General features: G+C 44.7%; 2 protein-coding genes and 1 pseudogene across 4 annotated transcripts in view; all 3 read right to left on the bottom strand.

The window, feature by feature from the left end:
* Nucleotides 1-24,500, bottom strand: part of DNA2 (DNA replication helicase/nuclease 2) — a 109,427-nt gene that overhangs the window by 84,535 nt on the left and 392 nt on the right. For 2 of the 3 annotated variants that reach the window (XM_054660189.2, XM_054660190.2), the window contains exons 2-4: nt 15,499-15,591; nt 6,255-6,388; nt 3,301-3,364 (exon numbers count right to left, since the gene is read on the bottom strand). In XM_054660189.2, coding sequence (XP_054516164.1) covers nt 3,301-3,364; nt 6,255-6,388; nt 15,499-15,591 — 291 coding nt within the window. The remainder of the gene's footprint in view (nt 1-3,300; nt 3,365-6,254; nt 6,389-15,498; nt 15,592-24,500) is intronic. The other variant, XM_063817614.1, reaches the window with a different exon arrangement.
* Nucleotides 1-24,500, bottom strand: part of SLC25A16 (solute carrier family 25 member 16) — a 46,190-nt gene that overhangs the window by 21,314 nt on the left and 376 nt on the right. The window contains 3 exon segments of the mRNA NM_001428133.1: nt 3,301-3,364; nt 6,255-6,388; nt 15,499-15,591. Of these exon segments, the coding sequence (NP_001415062.1) occupies nt 3,301-3,364; nt 6,255-6,388; nt 15,499-15,591 (291 nt within the window).
* LOC134807145 (uncharacterized) lies at nt 8,101-15,471 on the bottom strand (annotated as a pseudogene).

Raw genomic sequence — 24,500 nt, forward strand, 5'->3', positions numbered from 1 at the left:
ACTGCAACCTCCACCTCCCAGGTTCAAGTGATTCTCCTGCCTCAGCCTCCCACGTAGCTGGGATTACAGGCGCCAACCACCATGCCTGGCTAATTTTTGTATTTTTGCTACAGACAGGGTTTCACCATGTTGGCTAGGCTGGTCTCAAACTCCTGATCTCAGGTGATCCACCTGCCTTGGCCTCCCAAAGTGCTGGGATTACAGGCAAGAGCTACTGTGCCCGGCCCTGAATTAAATTTTTAACAGGAGGATTAGAACCTGATTATAGGACAGGCACCATGGCTCACGCCTGTAATCCTAGCACTTTGGGAGGCCAAGGCAGGTAGATCACCTGAGGTCAGGAGTTTGAGACCAGCCTGGCCAACATATTGAAACCCCCATCTCCACTAAAAATCCAAAAATTAGCCAGGTATGTGGCACGTGCCCGTAATCCCAGCTACTAAGGAGGCTGAGGCAGAAGAATCTCATGAACCCAGGAAGCGGAGGTTGCAATGAGCTGAGATTCCATCACTGCACTCCAGCCTGGGCGACAGAGGGAGACTCCGTCTCAAAAAAAGAAGAGAAAAGATAATTACAAAGTGATATACAGGATGCGTGCGGTGACTCACACCTGTAATCCCAGCACTTTGGAGGGCCGAGGTGGGTGAATCACCTGAGATCAGGAGTTTGAGACCAGCCTGGACAACATGGTGAAACCCCGTCTCTACTAAAAACACAAAAATTAGCCAGGCATGTGGCACACACCTGTAATCCCAGCTATTCGGGAAGCTGAGACTGGAGAATCGCTTGAACCCAGGAGGTGGGGGTTGCAGCGAGCCGAGACTGTGCCACTGCACTCCAACCTGGGCGACAGAGAGGGACTCCATCTCAAAAAAAAAAAAGTGATATACAAAATAACACATTGAAAAATTTGGAAACTTTCTCACATTGCTCTTCTGTAAAATGAAGATAAATCATAGAGCTTTCCTCATAATATTGTCCTGTGGACTCCATGTCGAGTGTCCAAATATTACATGTCAAGAGTTCTGTCAGCCAGGCTGAGTGTAAACTCATCCCACTACTCAGCCTGGGTAACAGAACAAGAGCCTATCTCAAAACAAACAAACAAACAAACAAAAACAAAAAAAAAAGGAAAGTGAGAAAAAGGAGAGAAAGCGGAGAAGAGGAGAGGAGAGAATGAGGGGAGGGGAGGGGAGGGAAGGGGAGGGAAGGGAAGGGAAGGAATGTTGGGAGAATTTGACTCAAAATTTGAATGTTCAAATGGGTGCAGTAGTGTGTGCCTCTAGTCCCAGCACTTTGGGAGGCTGAGGCAGGAAGATCACTTGAATCCAGGAGTTTAAGCCATCCTGGGCAATGGAGCAAGACTCCATCTCTAAAATAACTTTTTTTTGGCAAAAAAGTTACGTGAGCGAATAATGTTGGCACAACTGACAAGTCATATGGAAAACTTATTCCATCCATCCCTCACTCCCTCTATAAAAGTAAACATAAGATCAACATGCCAAAACAAATAGTTTTGGTAGAAAAACATGACTAGGGCCGGGCACGGTGGCTCATGCCTGTAATCCTACATTTTGGGAGGCCAAGGCGGGTGGATACCTGAAATCAGGAATTCAAGACCAGCCTGGCCAATGTGGCAAAACCCCATTTCTACTAAAATACAAAAATCAGCCGGGCATGGTGGTGTGAGCCTGTAATCCCAGCTACTGGAGGGCTGAGGCAGGAGGATTGCTTGAACCTGGGAGGCAGAGGTTGCAGTGAGCTGAGATTGTGGCAGTGAGCTGAGATCGTGCCACTGCACTCCAGCCTGGGCAACAGAACAAGACTCCATCTCAAAAAAAAAGAAAAAGTAAAACATGATTAAATGTCTTTACCTTAGAATGGGGAGAAAATTTCTACATACAACACAAAATTTAGAAGTACCAGAGGGAAAAAACTAACATGTTTGGCCATGTAAAACTTCTCTATAGGGAAAAAAATCTTGGATGATTTTTTTTTAAAAATCATAGAACCGAAGGTCAAATCTAAAACTGGGAAATAAAATATTAACAATATCTGAAAGAAAAACAACTAATGTCCTAACTCCCAAACTCAGAAAAATGAATATTTAAAAAACAGAAATAGGCCAGGTGAGAATTTGAGGAGTTTGAGACCAACCTGGGCAACATGACAAATGTCCGTCTCTACAGAGAATACAAAAATTAGCTGGGTGTGGTGGCATGTGCCTATAGTTCCAGCTACTTTTGGGAGGCTGAGATAGGAGGATGGCTTGAGCCTGGGAAGTGAGGGCTGCAGTGAGTTATGATCACACCACTGCACTCCAAGTCTGGGAGACAGACCCAGACCCTGTCTCAAAAAAGGAGAGGAGAGGAGAGGAGGGGAGGGGAGGGGAGAAGAGAAGAGGGGAGGGGAGGGGTGGGGAGGGAAGCGGAGGGGAAAGGAGGGGGAGGGGAGGGGAAAGGAGGGGGAGAGGAGGGGAAAGGAGGGGGAGGGGAGGGGAAGGGGGAGGGGAGGGGAAGGAGGGGGAGGGGGAGGGGAGGGGAGGGGAAAGGGGGAGGGGAGGGGAAAGGAGGGGGAGGGGAGGGGAAAGGGGGAGGGGGAGGGGAGGGGAAGGGGGAGGGGGAGGGGAGGGGAAAGGAGGGTGGAGAGGAGAGGGAAGAGGAGAGAGAAGAGAGGGAAAGGAAAGGAGAAGGAAAGAAATTGCTAATCATGGTTGTCTCTAGAGAATGCAACTATTTTTACTGTATAGGAGTAGTTATTACTTTAGTCATTATAATTCGTTACAATTTTTTTAAAGAAAAAAGAAATTTTGAAAAGTAATGGCTGGTCCAAGTGAAGTGCAGTGATATTTAAAACTCATTGATCACAGTCAGTTACAGTTTTCTTTGTTTTTTTCTCCACTCACACTGCATTACATGACTAGCCTTCAAAAAAATGTTTTTTAATTTTTAAACATTTCCAAAAGTAGAATTGTCAAAGAGAATGCAAGCTTTTCACATAGTTATAAGTTGAGACTACTCCTTATCCTCTACTGTAAAATGACTCTTTTTCAGTTGGCGTACTGATAATTTCATATATATAACTGAATATAGAAAAACAACAAATGTGTGCTACTAAATCAATGTCACACTTTTTATTTTAATACATACCTTTTTTGAGGACGCACCCAGGAAAAAATACAAGTCACAGGACACCTGCAACCTGTGCTTTCCCCAATGGCACTCATATAATCTAAACCAAATTAAGTATTTTAATAGAAAATTAATTTGTCAGAAATAAAATATACCTAACTCCTCTTACCTGCCATGGATCCAGCCATTAATCTGTGCACATGACCCGAAATTCCCAGCTTCGTAGTAATTAACTAGAAAACAAGAACACTGAATTAAATGAGATATTTTTTAAATGCTGCCCATTTCACTGTTTAATAATGAAGATTTATTTCAAGAGTTACAGGACTAATAAAAAGAAAATTGATAATAAATGTGAACGAAATGAGCACAATTAAATACAGCTTGGCAGTGTTATATCACAGCAGAAGGGGATATTTCCTCTGTAGTCTCTGCTTTAATTTTTTGCATTTCTGCAGAAGCAAGCTAGCTTAGTATTGTTAAGTATATGATACTGTGTATTAAGGAACACAAGCCCTTAACAAGTGACTGGGGGTAGTAGGAATAAACTGCTACTTTTTTTTTTTTTTTTGAGATGAAGTCTCACTCTGTGTCCCAGGCTGGATTGCAGTGGCACGATCTCGGCTCACTGCAACGTAGATTCAAGCGATTCTCCTGCCTCGGCCTCCCAAGTAGCTGGGACTACAGCCGTGTGCCATTACGCCCGGCTAATTTTTTATTTTTTAGTAGAGACGGGGTTTCACCACATTGGTCAGGCTGGTCTCAAACTCCTGACCTCAGGTGATCCACCCACCTCGGCCTCTCAAAGTGCTGGGATTATAGGCTTAAGCCACCGCACCCAGCCTAATTTTTTATTTTATTTTTTAAATGCTCTATAGACAATGAAGTCCTGATACACAAATGGCATCAATTCTCTTTGGCTGACTAGCTTAGAATGTTGTTCCGATCTCTGCTGCTTGTGTTTTTTTTGTTTTTTTTTTTTTGAGACAGAGTCTCGCTCTGTCGCCCAGGCTGGAGTGCAGTGGTGCGATCTCGGCTCACTGCAAGCTCCACCTCCCGGGTTCACACCATTCTCCTGCCTCAGCCTCCTGAGTAGCTGGGTTTCACCATGTTAGCCAGGATGGTCTCGATCTCCTGAACTTGTGATCCGCCCGCCTCGGCATCCCAAAGTGCTGGGGATTACAGGCATGAGCCACCGCACCCGGCCTTGTTTTTTGTTTTTTGTTTTGATTCGGAGTCTCACTCTGTCACCCAGGCTGGAGTGCAATGGCACGATCTTGGCTCACTGCAACCTCCGTATCCCGGGTTCAAGCGATTATCCTGCCTCAGCCTCCTGAGTAGCTGGGATTATAGGCATGCGCCACCACATCCAGCTAATTTTGTATTTTTAGTAGAGAAGGGGTCTCTCCATGTTAGTCAGGCTGGTCTCAAACTTCCGACCTCAGCTGATACTCCCACCTCGGCCTCCCAAAGTGCTGTGATTACAAGCATGAGCCACTGTACCCAGCCAGTTTCACTATTTTAATAAGAAAATCCAAAGTCACAGTGTTCCTCTCCTACAATTGAGTAACAAAAAGCACACTAAAGGCTGGGGCCCACAGATAGCTTGGGCCCAGGAGTTCGAGACTAGCATGGGCAACACAGTGAGACCCCACCTCTACAAAATATTTTTTAAAAAATTAGCCAGGCCTCTTCTCCACCTCTGAAAAAGAAAGAAAAAACAAATTAGCCGGGGGTGGTGGCACATGCCTCTAGTGCCAGTTACTCAGGAGGCTGAAGTGGGAGAATTGCTTGAGTCCATGAGGTTGAGGCTGCAGTAAGCCAGGACGACATCACTGCACTCCAGCCTAGGTGACAGAGAAACTATCTCAAAAAAGAAAGAAAAGAAAAGAAAAGAGGGAGGGAAGGAGGGAAGGGAAACACATTAAAAAGATATTAATATTATATGGATTTATTATTATCTTCTTTAAAGATATTCTAGCTCTCATTCATTAGGAGTGAACATAAAGAATTTACTTGGCCGGGTGCAGTGGCTATGCCTGTAATCCCAAGACTTTGGGAGGCCAAGGTGGGCAGATCACCTGACATCAGGAGTTCCAGACCAGCCTGACCAACATGGTGAAACCCCGCCTCTACTAAAAATACAAAATTAGCCAGGCATGGTGGTGCATGCCTGTAAGAATCTGGGAGGCAGAGATTGCAGTGAGCCAAGATCATGTCATTGCACTCCAGCCTAGGGAACAAAAGTGAAACTCCGTCTCAAAAAATAAATAAATAAAGGCCGGGCACGGTGGCTCAAGCCTGTAATCCCAGCATTTTGGGAGACCGAGGCGGGTGGATCACGCGGTCAGGAGTTCAGGACCAGCCTGGCCAAGATGGTGAAACCTCATCTCTACTAAAAATACGAAAATTAGCTGGGTGTGGTGGCGGGCGCCTGTAATTCCAGCTACTCAGGAGGCTGAGACAAAGAACTGCTTGAACCCAGGAGATGGAGGTGGCAGTGAGCCAAGAGTGCACCACTGCACTCCAGCCTGGGCAACAGAGTGAGACTCCATCTCAAAAAATAAAATTAAATAAATAAATAAATAAATAAATAAATAACTCATAAATGACTAACAATTCTGGAATCGGTAATTCCAAAGACAAGTTATATTTAAAATCTTAAGCTGTCACAAGTCTTATTCCTTTAAAAAGGCATTGCTATATCAAAAGTAACTTTTTGGCCTGGTACCATGGCTCATGCCTGCAATCCCAACACTTTGGGAGGCCAGGAGTTTGAGACAAGCCTGGCCAAAATGGCAAAACGCTGTCTCTACTAAACATACAAAAATTAGCCAGGCATGGTGGCATAGGCCTGTAATCCCAGCTACTCAGGAGGCTGAGGCAGGAGAATCGCTTGAACCCGGGAGGCGAGGTTGCAGTGAGCCTTTCAAAATCGTGCCACTGTACCCCAGCCTGGGCAGCGAGACTCTGTCTCAAAAATTAAAAAAAAAAAAAACAACAATAATTTAACTTTTTAAAAATATGAAACTTTTACATATTTTTAAATGTCCAAAGCAAATGCCTGGTCAAGCATGCATGATATTCAAGAATGCAAAAGAGAAAAGATCAAAGTTTAACTACCGTTTTATAATGCTCAAATGCCATAAACTGGATTGCACCATAGGGAAAGATTCGAATCATCATTGCACCATTTCCTTTATACAATCCAAGGAATCCTTCTTTTTGAGGAACAGCACGCAATGCAGAAAATACTCCTATTTTTAGAGGAAAAATGCTGTTAAAACAGAGAAAATTATCTAAATCTAAATTTTCATGACAATCACAGATAAAGATTAATGTGCCATCACTCAAGATATAATTTTGCTTGAGGGATTACATGAATAGGAATTTCTATAAAACAGTTAAACCTACTAAAAATGCATCATATATCCAAATAATATAAATAAGCACACCCCATATAAAACCTACTGTAGAAACAACTACAAATTACAGCAAATTCTATTTATAATAATAGCAAATTATATTAAACTATAGCAATCTAAAAAATATTAACAATAGAAATATATGCAAGGTCCAGGTTTGCACTAAAGATGACCTACTCTTTTTTTTTTTTTTTTTTTTGAGACAGTTTTACTCATGTTGCCCCAGCTGGAATGCAGTTGCGCGATCTGGGCTCACTGCAACCTCCGCCTCCCAGGTTCAAATGATTCTCCTGCCCCAGCCTCCCAAGTAGCTGGGATTACACGCGCCCGCCACCACACCTGGCTAATTTTTGCATTTTTAGTAGAAACGGGGTTTCACCATGTTGGCCAGGCTGGTCTCAAACTTCTGACCTCGTGATCCACCTGTCTCGGCCTCCCAAAGTGCTGGGATTACAGGCGTGACCCACTGCACCTGGCCCTGAAGATGATCTACTCTTTATCTGGAAGGATGAAGGAAGGTTTCAGAGGCCTACCCAGATACATGTGTTTTGTTTGTTTACATAAAGAGATTTTTAAATAAAACAAGCAAATAAAAAGACTACCTATTAATACTCTTTAAGTGTGGAGGCAAATTTTCATTATTAGGACACTTTAGGAATAATGATAAACAAAGGGCTGAGTTGTAATCTATATACAGTGATATTCTGAGCTTTCTAACTGACAAGTAAAAAATATATAGACACATCTATATATAGTGATATCTTTATTACTCTATTAACATCAGTCACTAATCCTACAAGCAGTATACAGACTTCTCAAAAACATATTACTACTTCCATTATTCAACAATTTAAATTCAGGTTCCCTTTCAAATTTTTCAAGCAAACTTTTGATCAAATATGAAAGGAAATCACCAGGTTCATTTCAAATTTTAGACTGCAAATAACCTCTTCAGCCCTTCTCAGTAATTAAAATTGTAGGTACTTATTAACATCCAAAAGATATATCCCAAAAGCAGATATCTAAATGGACTAACATTCTGCTAAGAAGAATTCTGGCCTTGCGTGGTGGCTCATGCCTGTAATCCCAGCACTTTGGGAGGACAAGGCAGGTGGATCACCTGAGGTCAGGAGTTTGAGACCAGCCTGGGCAATATCGTGAAACCCTGTCTCTACTAAAAATACAAAAATTAGGCAGGCATGGTGTCGTGCGCCTGTAATCCCAGCTACTCAGCAGGCTGAAGCAGGAGGCAGAGGTTGCAGTGAGCCGAGATTGCACCACTACACTCCAGCCTGGGTGATAGAGTGAGACTCCATCTCAAAAAAACAAACAAAAAGATAACTGCTTGTTTGAACAAAAATTATGGCAATGCAATCTGGAGTTTATGACATATGTAAAAAGTAAAATGTATGACTATAATAACAGAAAGAACAGTTCATACCAATAAAACTGTCAATTCATCAAGAGAACAGAGGATGCAAAATGTGGATAGGAGAGTAACAGGAAGCTTTAAAAAAAAAAAAAAAAAAAGAATTCTAGGCCAGGCGGGGTGGCTCAAACCTGTTATCTCAGCACTTTGGGAGGCCAAGGAGGGTGGATCACCTAAGGTTGGGAGTTCGAGACCAGCTTGACCAACATGGAGAAACCCCCGTCTCTACTAAAGATACAAAAAAAATTATCTGGGCATGGTGGCGGGTGCCTGTAATCTCAGCTACTGGGGAGGCTGAGGCAGGAGAATCGCTTGAACCCGGGAGGTGGAGGTTGCAGTGAGCCACTCCAGCGACACTGCACTCCAGCCTGGGCAACAAGAGTGAAACTCTGTCTCAAAAAAACAAAACAAATTGGGACAAGGAGAAATTTTTAAATATACTCCTTCCTTATAATTTGAGGAAAATAATTTTAATTTAAAATAAGAAGTACAACCAGGCACAGTAGCTCATGCCAATAATCTGAGCACTTTGTGGGGCCAAGGTGGGAGGATCGCTTGAGCCCAGGAATTTGACACCAACCAAGACAACATAGTGAGACACCGTCTCTACAAAAAAACTTAAAAGTTAGCTCTGCGTGGTGGCGCTCGCCTTTAGTCCCAGCAAATCAGGAGGCTGAGGCAGGAAGATTGCTTGGGCCCAGGAGGTAGAGGCTACAGTGAGCTGTGATCACACCACTGCACTCCAGCCTGGGTGACAGAATAAGACCATGTCTCAAAAAAAAAATCTATATAGATATATATATAGATATATATATATAGATAGATAGATAGATAGATAGATATATTTTTTAAAAAGACAAAGGCCAGGCGCGGTGACTCATGCTTGTAATCCCAGCACTTTGGGAGGCCAAGGCAGGCAGATCACGAAGTCAGGAGTTCGAGACCAGCCTGACCTCGTCTCTACTAAAAATACAAAAATTAGCCCAGCATGGTGGCACATGCCCGTAATCCCAGCTACTTGGGAGGCTAAGGCAGGAGAATCGCTTGAAACCAGGAGGCAGAGGTTGCAGTGAGCCGAGATCGCGCCACTGCACTCTAGCCTGGGTAACAGAGCAAGACTCCATCTCAAAAAATAAATAAATACATAAATAAAAGACAAGTAAAATAAAAACATGTCTTCGATGCCTTGGAAGTAATGTCACACTTTTTATAAGAAGTCGGAGTAGAAGTAATAGTTTTGTCCAATAGCATATCTTTATCATCTGTGAAAAATCATGTTTAAAAAAGCAAAATTTTTAGGGGTCGGGCACAGTGGCTCACGCCTGTAATCCCAGCACTTTGGGAGGCCAAAGTGGGTGGATCACCTGAGGTCAGGAGTTCGAGACAAGCCTGGCCAACATGATGAAACCCTGTCTCTACTAAAAATACAAAAAAAAAAAAAAAAAAATTAGCCAGGTGTGGTGGCAAACACCTGTACTCCCAGCTACTCAGGAGGCTGAGGCAGGAGAATTGCTTGAACCTGGAAGGCCAAGGTTGCAGTGAGCCGAGATCGTGCCATTGCACTCCAGCCTGGGTGACAAGAGTGAAACTACGTCTCAAAAAATTAAAAAATGGGCCGGGCACAGTGGCTTACGCCTATAATCCCAGCATTTTTGGAGGCCGAAGCAGGCGGATCACCAGGTCAGGAGATCGAGACTATCCTGGCTAACACGGAAAAACTCCATCTCTATTAAAAATATAAGATCAGCCAGGCGTGGTGGCATGTAGCTGCAGTCCCAGCTACTTGAGAGGCTGAGGCAGGAGAATTGCTTGAATCCGGGAGGCGGAGGTTGCAGTGAGCTGAGATCATGCCACTGCACTCCCGCCTGGGCGACAGAGCAAGACTCCGTCTCAAATAAATACATGAAAAAATTTTTCGAAAAGAGCAAAATTAAAAAAACTATCTTATACCTACAAAAAGTGGGGAGGTACCTGGAATAAAATGCTTAAAAGCATTTAAAAAATAAATTAAAGCCCAGTGCAGTGGCTCACGCCTATAATCCCAGCACTTTGGGAGGCCGAAGCGGGCAGAACACGAGGTCAGGAGGTCAAGACCAGCATGGCCAACACAGTGAAACCCCGTCTGTACTAAACATACTAAAAATTAGCAGGGCTTGGTGGCAGGCACTTGTAATTCCAGCTACTCAAGAGGCTGAGGCAGGAGAATCTGGCCTTGAACCTGGGAGGCAGAGGTTGCAGTGAGCCAAGATCACACCATTGCACTCCAGCCTGGGCAACAAGAGTGAAACTCCGTCTCAAAAAAGAAAAATTAAATTAAATTAAAGCCACCAATACAGATTTATTTTTTTGAGGGGGCTCGTATATATTAAAAATAGAGGACACTCCAAAGACTACTACAATAGTTCACTGTTGTACTCCAGGAATTCTACTCCAAATTTTATATGCCTTGTAGGGTATACTGTAAACAGGTACACTGTAACCCATGGCATGCAGCCCTATAGAGTGTGAAATCTAATATGAATGTGTAACCTAATGATTGCAAATCAGGAAACAAAACAGCACACATCAGCACGGGGAGGAGGTTAAAGGAATAAAAGAATCCTGTTCACACACTGATACGCAGGGTAATACACCCCAAGACACTGGGTAATATCATTCTTCTCCATTTTATCCTCAATTTAGACAACAAAAGAAAATAATTTCCTTCCTTTCCAGTTTTTTATAATCTCTCAATAAGTTCACAGGTCTAATTCTTTCTTTTTTGGAGACAGAGTCTCACTCTGTTGCCCAGGCTGGAGTGCAGTGGCACGATCACAGCTCACTGCAGCCTCAAATGCTTGGGATCAAGCAAGCCTCCCACCTCAGCCTCCCAAAAGTACTGGGACTACAGGTACATGCAACCACATGCATTTAATTTTTTTTTTTTAAGATGGGGTCTCACTCTATCGCCCAGGCTGGAGTACAGTAGCACAATCTTGGCTCACTGCAACCTCTACCTCCTGGGTTCAAGCAATTCTCCTGCCTCAGCCTCCTTAGTAGCTGGGATTACAGGTGTGCACCACCAAGCCTGGATAATTTTTGTATTTTTAGTAGAGATGGGGCTTCACCATATTGGCTAGGCTTACACACGTTTAATTTTGATTCTTTGTATACATGAGCAATAAACTGTGTGAGGAAGAATTCATTGCAGAGGCAGGGCACAGTGGCTCATGCCAGTAATCAAAGCACTTTGGGAGGCCAAGACAGGTGGGTCAGACAGCTTGAGCCCAAAAGTTTGAGACCAGCCTTGGCAACATAGCGAGACCTTGTCTCTCCAAATATTTAAGACACCCTGTCACAAATAAATAAATAAATACATAAATAAGTCTAATAAAAACTAAATTAAAGATAAATGATAATTCACTCCTGGATATGAAGATAGTTGCAATTTTTCTATTTCAAAGTACAGACTTCCTCACTATTAAAAATTTTGGTTGGGGCTGGAAGCGGTGGCTCATGCCTATAATCCCAGCACTTTGGGAGGCTGAGGCGGATGGATCAACTGAGGTCAGGAGTTCGAGACCAGCCTGACCAACATAGTGAAACCCCATCTCTACTAAACATACAAAAAATTAGCTGGGCGTGGTGGCGGGTGCCCGTAATCCCAGCCACTAGGGAGGCTGAGGCAGGAGAATTGCTTGAACCTGGGAGGCGGAGTTTGCAGCGAGCTGAGATTGCGCCATTGCACTCCAGCCTAGGCAACAAGAGAAAGACTCCATCTCATAAACAAAACAAAACAAAACAAAACAAAATGTTGGCTGGGCGGTGAAGTCCCACGCAGTAATCCTAGCACTTTGGGAGGCCAAGACAGGAGGATCACTTGAAGTCATGAGTTGCAGACCAGCCTAGGGAACAAGTGAGACCTACTCTCTATTTTTTTTTTTAATAAAAAATAAGAAACCAGCCTGGCCAAACATAGTGAAACCCCGTCTTTACCAAAAATACAATAATTAGCTGGGCACAGTGGTGCATGCCTGTAGTCCCAGCTACATAGGAGGCTGACACAGGAGAACTGCTTGAACCCAGAAGGCAGAGGATACCGTGAGCTGAGATCGCATCACTGCACTCCAGCCTGGGCAATAGAGCAAGACCATCTCAAAAAAAAAAAAGAGGAAAAGAAAAGAAAAGAAAAGAAAAAATATTGATAAGAAAATGAGTTATAATTAATATACCGCATAAATATCCATTCAGGTTTGTAAGAATAACACTTTTAAAATGCAGTTAGAAAAATAACTCATTGTTATTCACCCTGTTAAACATCTTTCTATAAAACGATATTATAAAAATCAAGCACAGTGCCCGCGCGTGGTGGCTCATGCCTGTAATCCCAGTACTTGGGGAGGACAAGGCAGGCAGGTCACCTGAGGTTAGGAGTTTGAGACCAGCCTGGCAAACACGGTGAAACCCCATCTCTAGTAAAAATACAAAAATTAACTGGACATGGTGGCACACCCCTGTAATCCCAGCTAGTCAGGAGGCTGAGGCAGGAGAATAGTTTGAACCCAGGAGGCAGAGGTTGCAGTGAGCTGAGATTGAGCCAGCCTGGGCAACAGAGAAAGACTCCATCTCAGAAAGAAAAAAAAACTAACGCAAATAATGTTTTGGCCGGGAGCAGTGGCTCATGCCTATAATTTCAGTACTTTGGGAGACCAAGACAGGCAGATTATTTGAGGTTAGGAGTTCGAGGCAGCCAACATGGCAAAACCCTGTCTCTCTACTGAAAACACAAAAATTAGCCGGTCATGGTGGCGGATGCCTGTAATCCCAGCTACTCATGAGGCTGAGGCATGAGAATGGCTTGAACCCTGGAGGAGGAGGTTTCAATGAGCCAAGATCATGCCACAGTACTCCAGCCTCTGGGCGACAGAGCAAGACTTTGTCTCAAAAAATAGTAATAATAATAGGCCGGGCACAGTGGCTTTCACCTGTAATCCCAGCACTTTGAGAGGCCGAGACGGGCAGATCACAAGGTCACGAGTTCCAGACCAGCCTGGCCAATATGGTGAAACCCCGTATCTACTAAAAAATACAAAAATTAGCCGGGCGTGGTGGCACGCGCCTATAGTCCCAGCCACTCAGGAGGCTGAGGTAGGAGAATCACTTGAACCCGGAAGGCGGAGGTTGCAGTGAGCAGAGATCACACCGCTGCACTCCAGCCTGGGCAACAGAGTGAAACTCCATCTCAAAAAATAATAATAATTAATGTTTTGATCCTTGCATATGTATCATTGACCACATTTCTGTTTACTTCCTTAGAATAATCTCCTAGAACTGGAACCGCAAGGTCAAAGAATAGGTACTTTTTGAGGCTTTTACGCATATTGCCAAAATGCCCTCCAAAAGACTAAACAATTCTTATTCTCACCAATGACAAGTTATTGAAGTGTCCATGTTAATCAAATGGCTGGTCTGTAAGGAACAACTAAGGTATTGATTTTTTTTTTTCAGACGAAGTCTCGCTCTTGTCCCCCAGGCTGGAGTGCAATGGCTCGATCTCAGCTTACAGCAACCTCCACCTCCCAGATTCAAGCTATTCTCCTGCCTCAGTCTCCCGAGTAACTAGGATTACAGGTACCTGCCACCACACCCAGCTAATTTTTGTATTTTAAGTAGAGACGGGGTTTCACCATGTTGGCCAAGCTGATCTCGAACTCCTGACCTCAGGTGATCTTCCTGCCTCAGCCTCCCAAAGTACTGGGATTACAGGCATGAGCCACTGCGCCTGGCCTAAAGTCTTGATTTTTTTTTTTTTTAACAAAGCAAGTGGCCGGGTGCGGTGGCTCACACCTGCAATCCCAGCACTTTGGGAGGCCGAGGCAGGCAGATCACCTGAGGTCGGGAGTTCGAGATCATTCTGACCAACATAGAGAAACCCTGTCTCTACTAAAAATACAAAAATTAGCCAGGCGTGGTGGTGCATGCCTGTAATCCCAGCTACTCGGGAGGCTGAGGCAGGAGAATCACTTGAACCCGGGAGGTGGAGGTTGTGGTGAGCCGAGATAGTGCCATTTCACTCTAGCTTGGGCCACAAGAGCAAACTCCGTCTCCAAAAAAAGAAAGAAAAAAAAAAGCAAGCACTGGATTCTTCTTGCACAAATATTTCTAGAATGCTTTTTAAATTAAGCGTTAAAAAGGAGTAATTATTTCAGTTTTGCATTTTTAAATTTCATCTCCCATCTCTTATTGCATTTAAAAAATCAGACTGAGGCCAGGCTCGGTGGCTCATGCCTATAATCCCAGTACTTTGGGAGGCCGAGGCGGGTGGGTCACTTGAGTTTGGGAGTTCGAGACCAGCCTGACCAACATGGAGAAACCCCATCTCTACTAAAAATACAAAATTAGCCAGGCGTGGTGGCACATGCCTGTAATCCCAGCTACTAGGGAGGCTGAGGCAGGAGAATCGCTTGAACCTGGGAGGCGGAGGTTGCAGTGAGCCAAGGTCGCGCCATTGCACTCCAGCCTGGGCAACAAGAGTGAAACTCTGTCTCAAAAAATAAATAAATAAATAAATAAATAGTAAAAAATCAGACTGAGTTGTTACGTGTGCCTGTGAACAATGTGACTAATTAATCCCAATAAACATGTAATATTTGCTTCAATGATTCCAAGATTTGGGCTAGGAAAATATCAGCATCCTAAAATGATAATATATATAACCACTACTGCAAATGAAAGGATTATAATGGATAAGAAATATATTCTTTGGAAAATTTGCCCCCTTTCCTTTTTTTTTTTTTTTTTAAATTTGCCCCCTTTCAAGTTCCTGAACCTACAGAGAAAAAACAAATAACAAATTTTCCCATTTGAAATGCTCGTTTCCTGGTGCCGTAAAGAAATAGTATTTGAACATAAATTTAATTTACTTAGCAAGGTCATTTTTATTTTTTGCAGAAAGGGTATACTCGCCAGCAGTTTTGCCACAAAAGTACACTGAACAAAGGAGACAGGGTCATTTATAACCTGACATGTCCACCCTACTGCTGTGTCCAGTTTCCATTGGCTGGAACGGGACCTCACAGCCTGTATTTGTCCCGACTGGCTAGCAACTTAGAACTTTTTAAAAGAGGCAAAGGCAGAGGAGCACAAGGGAAGGAGAAAGTAACCTGTGGAATGCTGGGGAAGGTAAAAAAAAACACCTTTAAATAAGGAAGAGGAACAAGCTATGACCTAATGCTTGCTTGGAGCAGAATAAGCATGCCAGGGCAAACATTTAGGCTAAATTGTGGGAGCTAAGAACATAAAGTACATTGATTTTTTTAATCATGGCTAGCAAATATTTAAGAATGTTAGCACAGGTCTTTGAATAAATTTTGCTTCTGAGAGAAGTTACTATTTATTCCTAATTAAATGGGGAAAAAAGTCTTTAAAGAGGAACCTCTACTTTACTTTTTACACCCCCAAACTTAAATTCCCTTTTTTGCCCACTTTCCACAATATTTTCATTCATTTTTATCTTTAGCATCTATTAACTCACCTAAATGCTTGTAATGGTGATTGTGAGCTTGTAATAAAACCTTTACTCGATCCAATGGAGCAACTGTTGTTTTGGCACAGCATCCAGCAATACCTAAAAATTTTTCAAAAGGTCAGGAAGAAATTGCGTACCATTTCTTTCCAGATGGAAATCATTAGTTGTTCAGCCAGCAAACCCTCTAATCTCTAATTCAGTCTCCATGAGTAAATCTGCCCACAGCATACGGATATGCAGATGACTGGTCCCCATTCCCTGTAACTTAATAAGTGAGCATGATTACACTGCTAAAACTTACTAAAACAAATTTTAGTAGTGTAAATCGGCATCTAATACCTGAGGAACACTGGGAATCTTGCTAAAATGTGGTTATGGAGACAGACACTTCAAGGTATTTATCCAACTGCCAGGTTCTGTTTGAAGTAACCTCCTCTTCTTCTGGATCATTTTTCATTGAAACAACCAACTTTTACCCATAAAATTAGTCATCCATTTATACATTCAGCAAATATGTATTTCGACCCTACCATGTGCCACTGGGAAAAAGTATAGATGAAAGTAGAATAAAGTGCATACATGGGCTTTAGCATAGGTCAGAGTCCAGGCCAGCCCTTCGAGCTTGGCATGCTTCTAAAGCAATAATATAGACTTCTCTACAATACTGTACATCTAGTAATGACTTGAAAAAATGGGTTGCTCCTTTTATAAAAAGGTGAATAACAGGCCAGGCACAGTAGCTCGCACCTGTAATCCCAGCACTTTCGGAGGCTGAGGTAGAAAAATTACTTGAGACTAGGAGTTTGAGACCAGCCTGGGAAACACAGTGAGACCTCATCTCTACAAAAAATTTTTAAAAATCGGCTGGGCGCAGTGCTTCATGCCTGCAATCCCAGCACTTTGGCAGCTCAGGGCGGGCAGATCTCCTGAGGTCAGGAGCTCGACACCAGCCTGGCCAACATGGTGAAACCCCGTCTCTATCAAATATACAAAAAAATTAGCGAGGCATGGTGGCAGGCACCTGTAGTCCCAGCTATTTGGGAGGTTAAGGCAGGAGAATCCCTTGAACCCAGGAGGCCGAGGTTGCAGTGAGCTGAGATCACGCCATTGCACTCTAGCCTGGGCGACAAAGCGAGACTCCATCTCAAAGGAAAAAAAAAAATTAGCAAGGCATGGTGGTGTGCCTCAGTACTCAGAGACTAAGGCTGGAGGATGATGTGAGCCAACAGTTGGAGGTCGCAGAGAGCTATAATTGTGCGGCTTCGCTCCAGCCTAGATAACACAGCAACACCTGGTCTTTAAAAAACAACATGTCCGGGCACGGTGGCTCACGCCTGTAATCCCAGCAATTTGGGAGGCCGAGGCAGGCGGATCACTTGAGGTCAGGAGTTCGAAACCAGCCTGGCCAATATGGTGAAACCCCATCTCTACTAAAAATAAAAAAATTAGCCGGGCATGGTGGCGGCTGCCTGTAATCCCAACTACTGGGGAGGCTGAGGAAGGAGAATCTCTTGAACCCAAAAGGTGGAGGTTGCAGTGAGCTGAGATCACACCATTGCACTCCAGCCTGGGTTACAGAGACTATGTCTTAAAAAAAGAAAAAAAAAGAAAACACAAATAAAATTTTAATTTTAAAAATCCATATTCTGAGATATCCAAAAATAAATTGTGGCTGGGAGCCGTGGCTCATGCCTGTAATCGCAGCACTTTGGGAGGCCGAGGCGGGCAGATCACGAGGTCAGGAGTTCAAGACCAGCCTGGCCAACATGGTAAAATCCCATCTCTACTAAAAACACAAAAATTAGCCGGGCATGATGGTGCGTGCATGTAATCCCAGCTGCTTGGGAGGCTGAGGCAGAAGAATTGCGTGAACCCAGGAGGCAGAGGTAATAGTGAGCCGAGATCGCACCACTGCACTCCAGCCTGAGCAACAGAGCAGGTCTCGGTCTCAAAAAAAACAAATAAAATAAATAAATAAATAAATAAAATGTATTTTTTTACTCAAATATTATATCCACTATGTTTCCATATCAAAGCTCTCTTATCCGAACTAATGAAAATAATAGTTGGCCAGGTACGGTGACTCATACCTGTAATCCCAGCGCTTTGGGAGGCCGAGGTGGGCGGATCACCTGAGGTCGGGAGTTTGAGACCAGCCCAACCAACATGGAGAAACCCTGTCTCTACTAAAAATACAAAATTAGCTGGGCGTGATGACGTGTGCCTGTAATCCCAGCTACTTGGGAGGCTGAGGCAGGAGAATCACTTGAACTTGGGAGGCAGAGGTTGTGGTGAGCCGAGATCACACCATTGCACTCTAGCCTGGGCAACAAGAATGAAACTCCGTCTCAAAAAACAAAAAAAGGCTGGGCACAGTGGCTCATGCCTGTAATCCCAGCACTTTGGGGGGCCGAGGTGGGTGGATCACGAGGTCAGGAGTTCAAGACCAGCCTGGCCAAGATGGTGAAACCTTGTCTCTACTAAAAATACAAAAATTAGCCAGGTGTGGTAGCGGACACCTGTAATCCCAGCTACTCAGGAGGCTGAGGCAGAGAATTGCCTGAACCCGGGAGGCAGAGGTCTCAGTGAGCTGAGATTGTGCCACTGCACTCCAGCCTGGGTGACAGAGTGAGACTCCATCTCAAAAAAAAAAAAAAAAGTAAATCATAATCATAGCTATCCAAAATTATGGGTAAACTAAAAATAATATGCATTTGGATACATTTGGTTTCAGAATATTGTATATTATCTTCTCAGTTGTGTATGAATTAACTGTATAATGAATTATTTAGGCCAGGTGCAGTGGCTCTCGCCTGTATTCCCAGCACTTTGGGAGGCCGAGGTGGGCAGATCATCTGAGGTCAGGAGTTCGAGACCAGCCTAGCCAACATGGTGAAACCCCATCTCTACTAAAAATACAAAAATTAGCCAGGTGTGGTGGCACATGCTTATAATCCCAGATACTTGGAAAGCTGGGGCAGGAGAATCGCTTGAACCCGGGAGGCATAGGTTGCAGTGAGCCGAGATCATGTCACTGCACTCCAGCCTGGGCAACAAGAACGAAACTCCATCTCAAAAAAAAAGAGAGAAATTGTTTAGAATGTATTCAATAAGTACTTTTATATAATAGTATCTTTTTTTTTTTTTCCAGGCTGGAGTGCAATGGTGCGATCTCGGCTCACTACAACCTTCACCTCCCAGGTTCAAGCAATTCTCCTGCCCCAGCCTCCCGAGTAGGTGGGATTACAGGAACCCACCACCTCGCCCAGCTAATTTTTTTTTTTTTTAATCTTTAGTAGAGAGAGGGTTTCACCATGTTGGCCAGACTGTTCTTGAACTCCTGATCTAGTCATCCACCCGCCTCTACCTCCCAAAGTACTGGGATTACAGGCATGAGCCACCGCACCCAGCCTATTTAATAGTATCTTAACTTGCTTTCACACTACGATAGTCCCCCCTTATCTGCAATTTCACTTTCTGCAGTTTTAGTTACCACCAGTCATCCATGTTCAAAAAATATTAGATAGACAATCTGTAAATAAACAATTGACCCGGGCACAATGGCTCATGCCTATAATCCCAGCACCTTGGGAGGCCTAGGTGGGAGGATCACTTGAGGTCAGGATTTCAAGACCAGCCTGGCCAACTTGGTGAAACCCCGTCTCTACTAAAAATACAAAAATTAGGCCAGGCGCAGTGGCCCACACCTGTAATCCCAGCACTTTGGAAGTCCAAGGCAGGCAGATCACCTGAGGTCAGAAGTTCGAAACCAGCCTGACCAACATGGAGAAACACTATCTCTACTAAAAATACAAAAATTAGCTAGGCCTGGTGGCACATGCCTGTAATCGCAGCTACACGGGAGGCTGAGGCAGGAGAATTGCTTGAATCCAGGAGGCAGAGGTTGCAGTGATTCACAATCGCACCATTACACTCCAGCCTGGGCAACAAGAGCAAAACTCTGTCTCAAAAAAAAAAAAAAAAAAATACAAAAATTAGCCAGGCGAAGGGCCGGGCATGGTGCCTCACATCTGTAATCCCAGCATTTTGGGACGTTGAGGCGGGCAGATTGCAAGGTCAGGAGATCGAGACCATCCTGGCTAACATGGTGAAACCCCGTCTCCACTAAAAATACAAAAAATTAGCCGGCATGGTGGCACGTGCCTGCAGTCCCAGCTACTCGGGAGGCTGAGGCAGGAGAATCACTTGAACTTGGGAGGCAGAGGTTGCAGTGAGCCAAAATCGCGCCACTGCACTCCAGCCTGGTGACAAAGTGAGACTCCGTCTCCAAAAAAAAAGGAACACACAGACACACACATACTCACATTTAATATCAAGTGCCAACAAGGCAGTGGGGATACAAAATGGAATAGACACTTTAGAAATACTTTGACAGTTTCTAATTAAAACCGGCTGGCTGTGGTGGTTAATGCCTGTAATCCCAGCACTTTGGTGGGCTGAGGCAGGAGGATCACTTGAGCTCAGTTCGAGACCAGCCTGGCCAACACGGCAAAACCCCATCTCTACTAACAGTACAAAAACTAGCCAAGCAACACACCTGTAATCCCAACTACTCTGGAGTCTGAGGTGGCAGAATCGCTTGAACCCAAGAAGCGGATGTTTCAGTGAGCAGAGATGGTGCCACTGCACCCAGCCTGGGTGACAAAGCAAGACTCCATCTCAATAAATAAAAAATAAACACAACGAGGACTGGTGCAGTGGGTCATGCCTGTAATCTTAACACTTTGGGATGCCGAGGTGGGCAGATCACTTGAGGTCAGGAATTGGAGACCAGTCTGGCCAACATAGTGAAACCCGTCTCTACTAAAAATACAAAAATTAGCTGGGCGTGATGGCGCGCACCACCTGTAGTCCCAGCTAATTGGGAGGTTGAGGCAGTAAAATCGCTTGAACTCGGGAGCCGGAAGTTGCAGTGAGCTGAGATCATGCTGCTGCACTCCAGCCTGGACAACAGAGAGAGACTCTGTCTCAAAAAAAAAAGAAAAAAGAAAAGAAGGAAATACATTACTTATACGTGCAATGTGAATGAATCTTAAATGCATTAAGGTAAGTGATGGAAGTCAAACTCAAAAGGCTACATACTATATGACTCGATTTATATAACATTCTGGAAAAGTCAAGACTACAGAGATAGAAAAACAGATCAGTGGTTGACAGGGGTTGCAGATGAGAGGAGAGGAATGTCAAAGAAAAGTGGAAATAAAGCCAGGCACAGTGGCTCATGCCTGTAATTCTAACACATTGGGAGGCCAAGGCAGGTGGATCACTTAAGGTCAGGAATTCGAGACCAGTCTGGCCAGAATGGTGAAACCCGGTCTCCACTGAAAATACAAAAATTAGGCCAGGCACGGTGGCTCACGCCTGTAATCCCAGCACTTTCGGAGGCCGAGGCAGGCGGATCACGAGGTCAGGAGATCAAGACCATCCTTGCTAACACGGTGAAACCCCGTCTCTACTAAAAATACAAAAAATTAGCCAGGTGTGGTGACACACGCCTATAGTCCCAGCTACTCGGGAGGCTGAGGCAGGAGAATCACTTGAACCTGGGAGCTGGAGGTTGTAGTGAGCCAAGATTGCACCACTGCACTCTAGCCTAGGCAACAGAGTGAGATTCCTTCTCAAAAAAAAACAAAAAACAAAAAACAAAATTAGCCAGAAGTGGTGGCACCCACCGGTAGTCCCAGCTACTCTGGAAGCTGAGACAGGAGGATCACTTGAACACGGGAGGCGGAGGTTGCAGTGATAATCAGGCCACTGCACTCCAGCCTAGGCAACAAAGCGAGAATGTCTCAAAAAAAAAAAAAGTGGAGATATTTTGGAACTACTCTATATCTTGACTGTGGTGGTCATTACACAACATGTTTGTCAAAGTGCATTTAACTTAGCCAACAACGATAGCTCTTTTTTTTCCCCCTTTCACGGAATCTGGCTCTGTTGCTCAGGCTTGAGTGCAGTGCTGCGATCTGGGCTTACTGCGACCTCCGCCTCTCGCGTTCAAGTGATTCTCCTGCCTCAGCCTCCTGAGTAGCTGGGACTACAACAGGTGGGCGCCACCATGCCCAGCTAATTTTTGTATTTTTTGTACAGACTGGGTGTCACTATGTTGCCCAGGCTGGTCTCCAACTCATTAGCTCAAGCTATCCCCCCTACTCAGCCTCCCAAGGTGCTGAGAATAGAGGCCTGAACCAGTGCACCCGGCCATAGATCTTTTGTTCTCTGATTTATACCAAGCAAGTCGGAGGCACATAGTTGGAACTCGAATATTTTCCGTGTGAATAAATGTCATTTTTTTTTAATTGAGAGGGAGTCTTGCTCTGTTGCCCAGGCTGGAGTGCAGTGGAGCGATCTTGTCTCACAACAACGTCCACCACCCAGGTTGAAGCGATTCTCATGCCTCAGCTTCCCAAGTAGCTGGGACTACAGGTGCATGCCACCAAGCCTGGCTAGTTTTTTTGTATTTTTAGTAGAGACGGGGTTTCGTCATGTTGGCCGGGATGGTCTTGAACTCCTGACCTCAGGTGATCTGCCCACCTGAGCCTCCTGAAGTGCTGGGATTACAGGTGTGAGACACCTCACCTAGCCTAAATGTCATTTTATCAGCAGTAGAACAAAATAATTAAATCCCGAGGCCTGGATTGGTGGCTCATGCCTTTAATCCCAGCACTTTGGGAGGCAGAGGTGAGCAGATTGCTTGAGGCCACGGGTTCGAGACCAGCCTGGCCAACATGGTAAAACCCTGTCTCTGCTAAAAATATAAAAATTAGGGCCAGGCACAGTGGCTCACGCCTGTAATCCCACCACTCTGGGAGGCCGAGGTGGGTGGATCACGAGGTCAAAAGATCAAGACCAGGCCAGGCGTGGTGGCTCACGCCTGTAATCCCAGCACTATGGGAGGCCAAGGCGGGCGGATCACGAGGTCAGGAGATCGAGACCATCCTGGCTAATATGGTGAAACCCCGTCTCTACTAAAAATACAAAAAATTAGCCGGGTGTGGTGGCGGGCGCCTGTAGTCCCAGCTACTCGGGAGGCTGAGGCAGGAGAATGGCGTGAACCCGGGAGGCAGAGATTGCAGTGAGCCGAGAGCACGCCACTGCACTCCAGCCTGGGCAACAGAAACTCCATCTCAAAAAAAAAAAGAGAGATCGAGACCATCCTGGCCAACATGGTGAAACTTTGTCTCTACTAAAAATACAAAATTAGCTGGGTGTGGTGGCACACACCTATAGTCCTAGCTACTCAGGAAGCTGAGGCAGGAGAATCTCTTGAACCCAGGAGGCAAAGGTTGCAGTGAGCTGAGATGGCACTAATGCACTCCAGCCTGGGTGAGAGTAAGACACCGTCTCAAAAATAAATAAATAAATAAATTAGCCAGGCACGGTGGCGAGCACCTGTAATCCCAGCTACTCGGGAGGTTGAGGCAGGAGAATCGCTTGAACCAGGCGGCAGAGGTTGCAGTGAGCCGAGATCGCGCCACTGCACTCCAGCCTGGGCTACATAGTGAGACTCCATCTCAAAAAAAAAAAAAAAAATTAACTGGGCATGGTGGTGCACGCCTGTAATCCCAGCTACTTGGGAGGCAGAAGCAGGTAAATCACTTGAACCCGGATACGGAGGTTGCAGTGAGCAGAGATCGTGCCGCTGCACTCCAGCCTGGCCGACAGAGTGAGACTCCATCTCAAAAAAGAAAAAGAAAAAGAAAAAAAAATTAGCCAGGCATGGTGGCATTCCCCTGTAATCCCAGCTACTTGGGAAGCTGGGTCAGCAGAATCACTTGAACCCAGGAAGCAGAGGTTGCAGTGAGCCAAGATCACGCCACTGCACTCCTGCCTGGGTGAGGGAGTGAGACTCTGTCTCAAAACAACAAAAACAACAACAAAAAACTTAATACTGCTGCAGTCTTCAGATATTATCTTTCTACAAATCCTCATAATGTGAGGTTTTTTTTGTTTTATTTTATTTTGTTTTTGAGATGGAGTGTCTCTGTCACCCAGACTGGAGTGCAATGGCAGGATCTCGGCTCACTGCAACCTCCACAGTGATTTAGGCGACTCTCCTGCCTTAGCCTCCTGAGTAGCTGGGATTACAGGCGAGTGCCACCACGCCTGACAAATTTTTGTAGTTTTAGTAGAGACAGGGTTTCATCATGTTGGCCAGGCTGGTCTCAAACTCCTGACTTCAAGTGATCTGCCCACCTCAGTCTCCCAAAGTGCTGGGATTACAGGCGTGAGCCACCCTGCCCAGCGAATTTTTATTGTTTGTTTTTGTTTTTTTCTTCTTTTAGGAGAGGGTCTCTCTCTGTAGCTCAGGCTGGAAGGTAGTGGTGTGATCATGGCTTACTGGAGCCTCGATCTCCTGGACTCAAGCAGTCTTCCTGCCTCAGCTTCCCTAGTAACTGGGACTACAGTAGTGAGCCACTGCACACAACCTCAATGTGGAATTTTTAAATTTTTGAATCTTAAATAATTAAGTAATGACAACCCAGAGAAGTAATTAAGGAAGGGTGGAGCTTGAAGGCCCAGGAAATTCCTAAGAGACAATATGAACTTTTTGATCCCAAAGTCACATCAATAATAGGGCTTGTCAAGTACTGTGTCACAGTTTACTAGAATCACTGGAACCAGTTTTGGCTGTAGACAGTTTTGCACAATTTTCCAGTAGTCATTAAAAAGCTGATCTCCAATATTTGTTTTCCTTTAAGCAAACAGCAAAATCCAAGTCTACACTGGGTCACTCACGGTTTTTATAAAAGAAAGGAGTGCCCAGCATGTCTCACTAAAACCCCAGTGTCTCTGTAAGGGATCCTCCTCTTTTCCCTGTTATCCAGCCCTGAAGAATGGGTGCCTGATTCAGACCTTCCACCTCCCCAGCCTCTGCCGGAGTGCCAAAGGTCCCACTCCCCATAACCTAGCTGTCATTAGTCAAGTGATTACTAGAAAGAGGTTACAGCAGGTCAGGGCAGACATCTAACAGAACATTGAAGCAGCCA

The sequence above is a fragment of the Pan troglodytes genome, chromosome 8 (genome assembly GCF_028858775.2).
Source record: "Pan troglodytes isolate AG18354 chromosome 8, NHGRI_mPanTro3-v2.0_pri, whole genome shotgun sequence".
NCBI lineage: Eukaryota > Metazoa > Chordata > Mammalia > Primates > Hominidae > Pan > Pan troglodytes.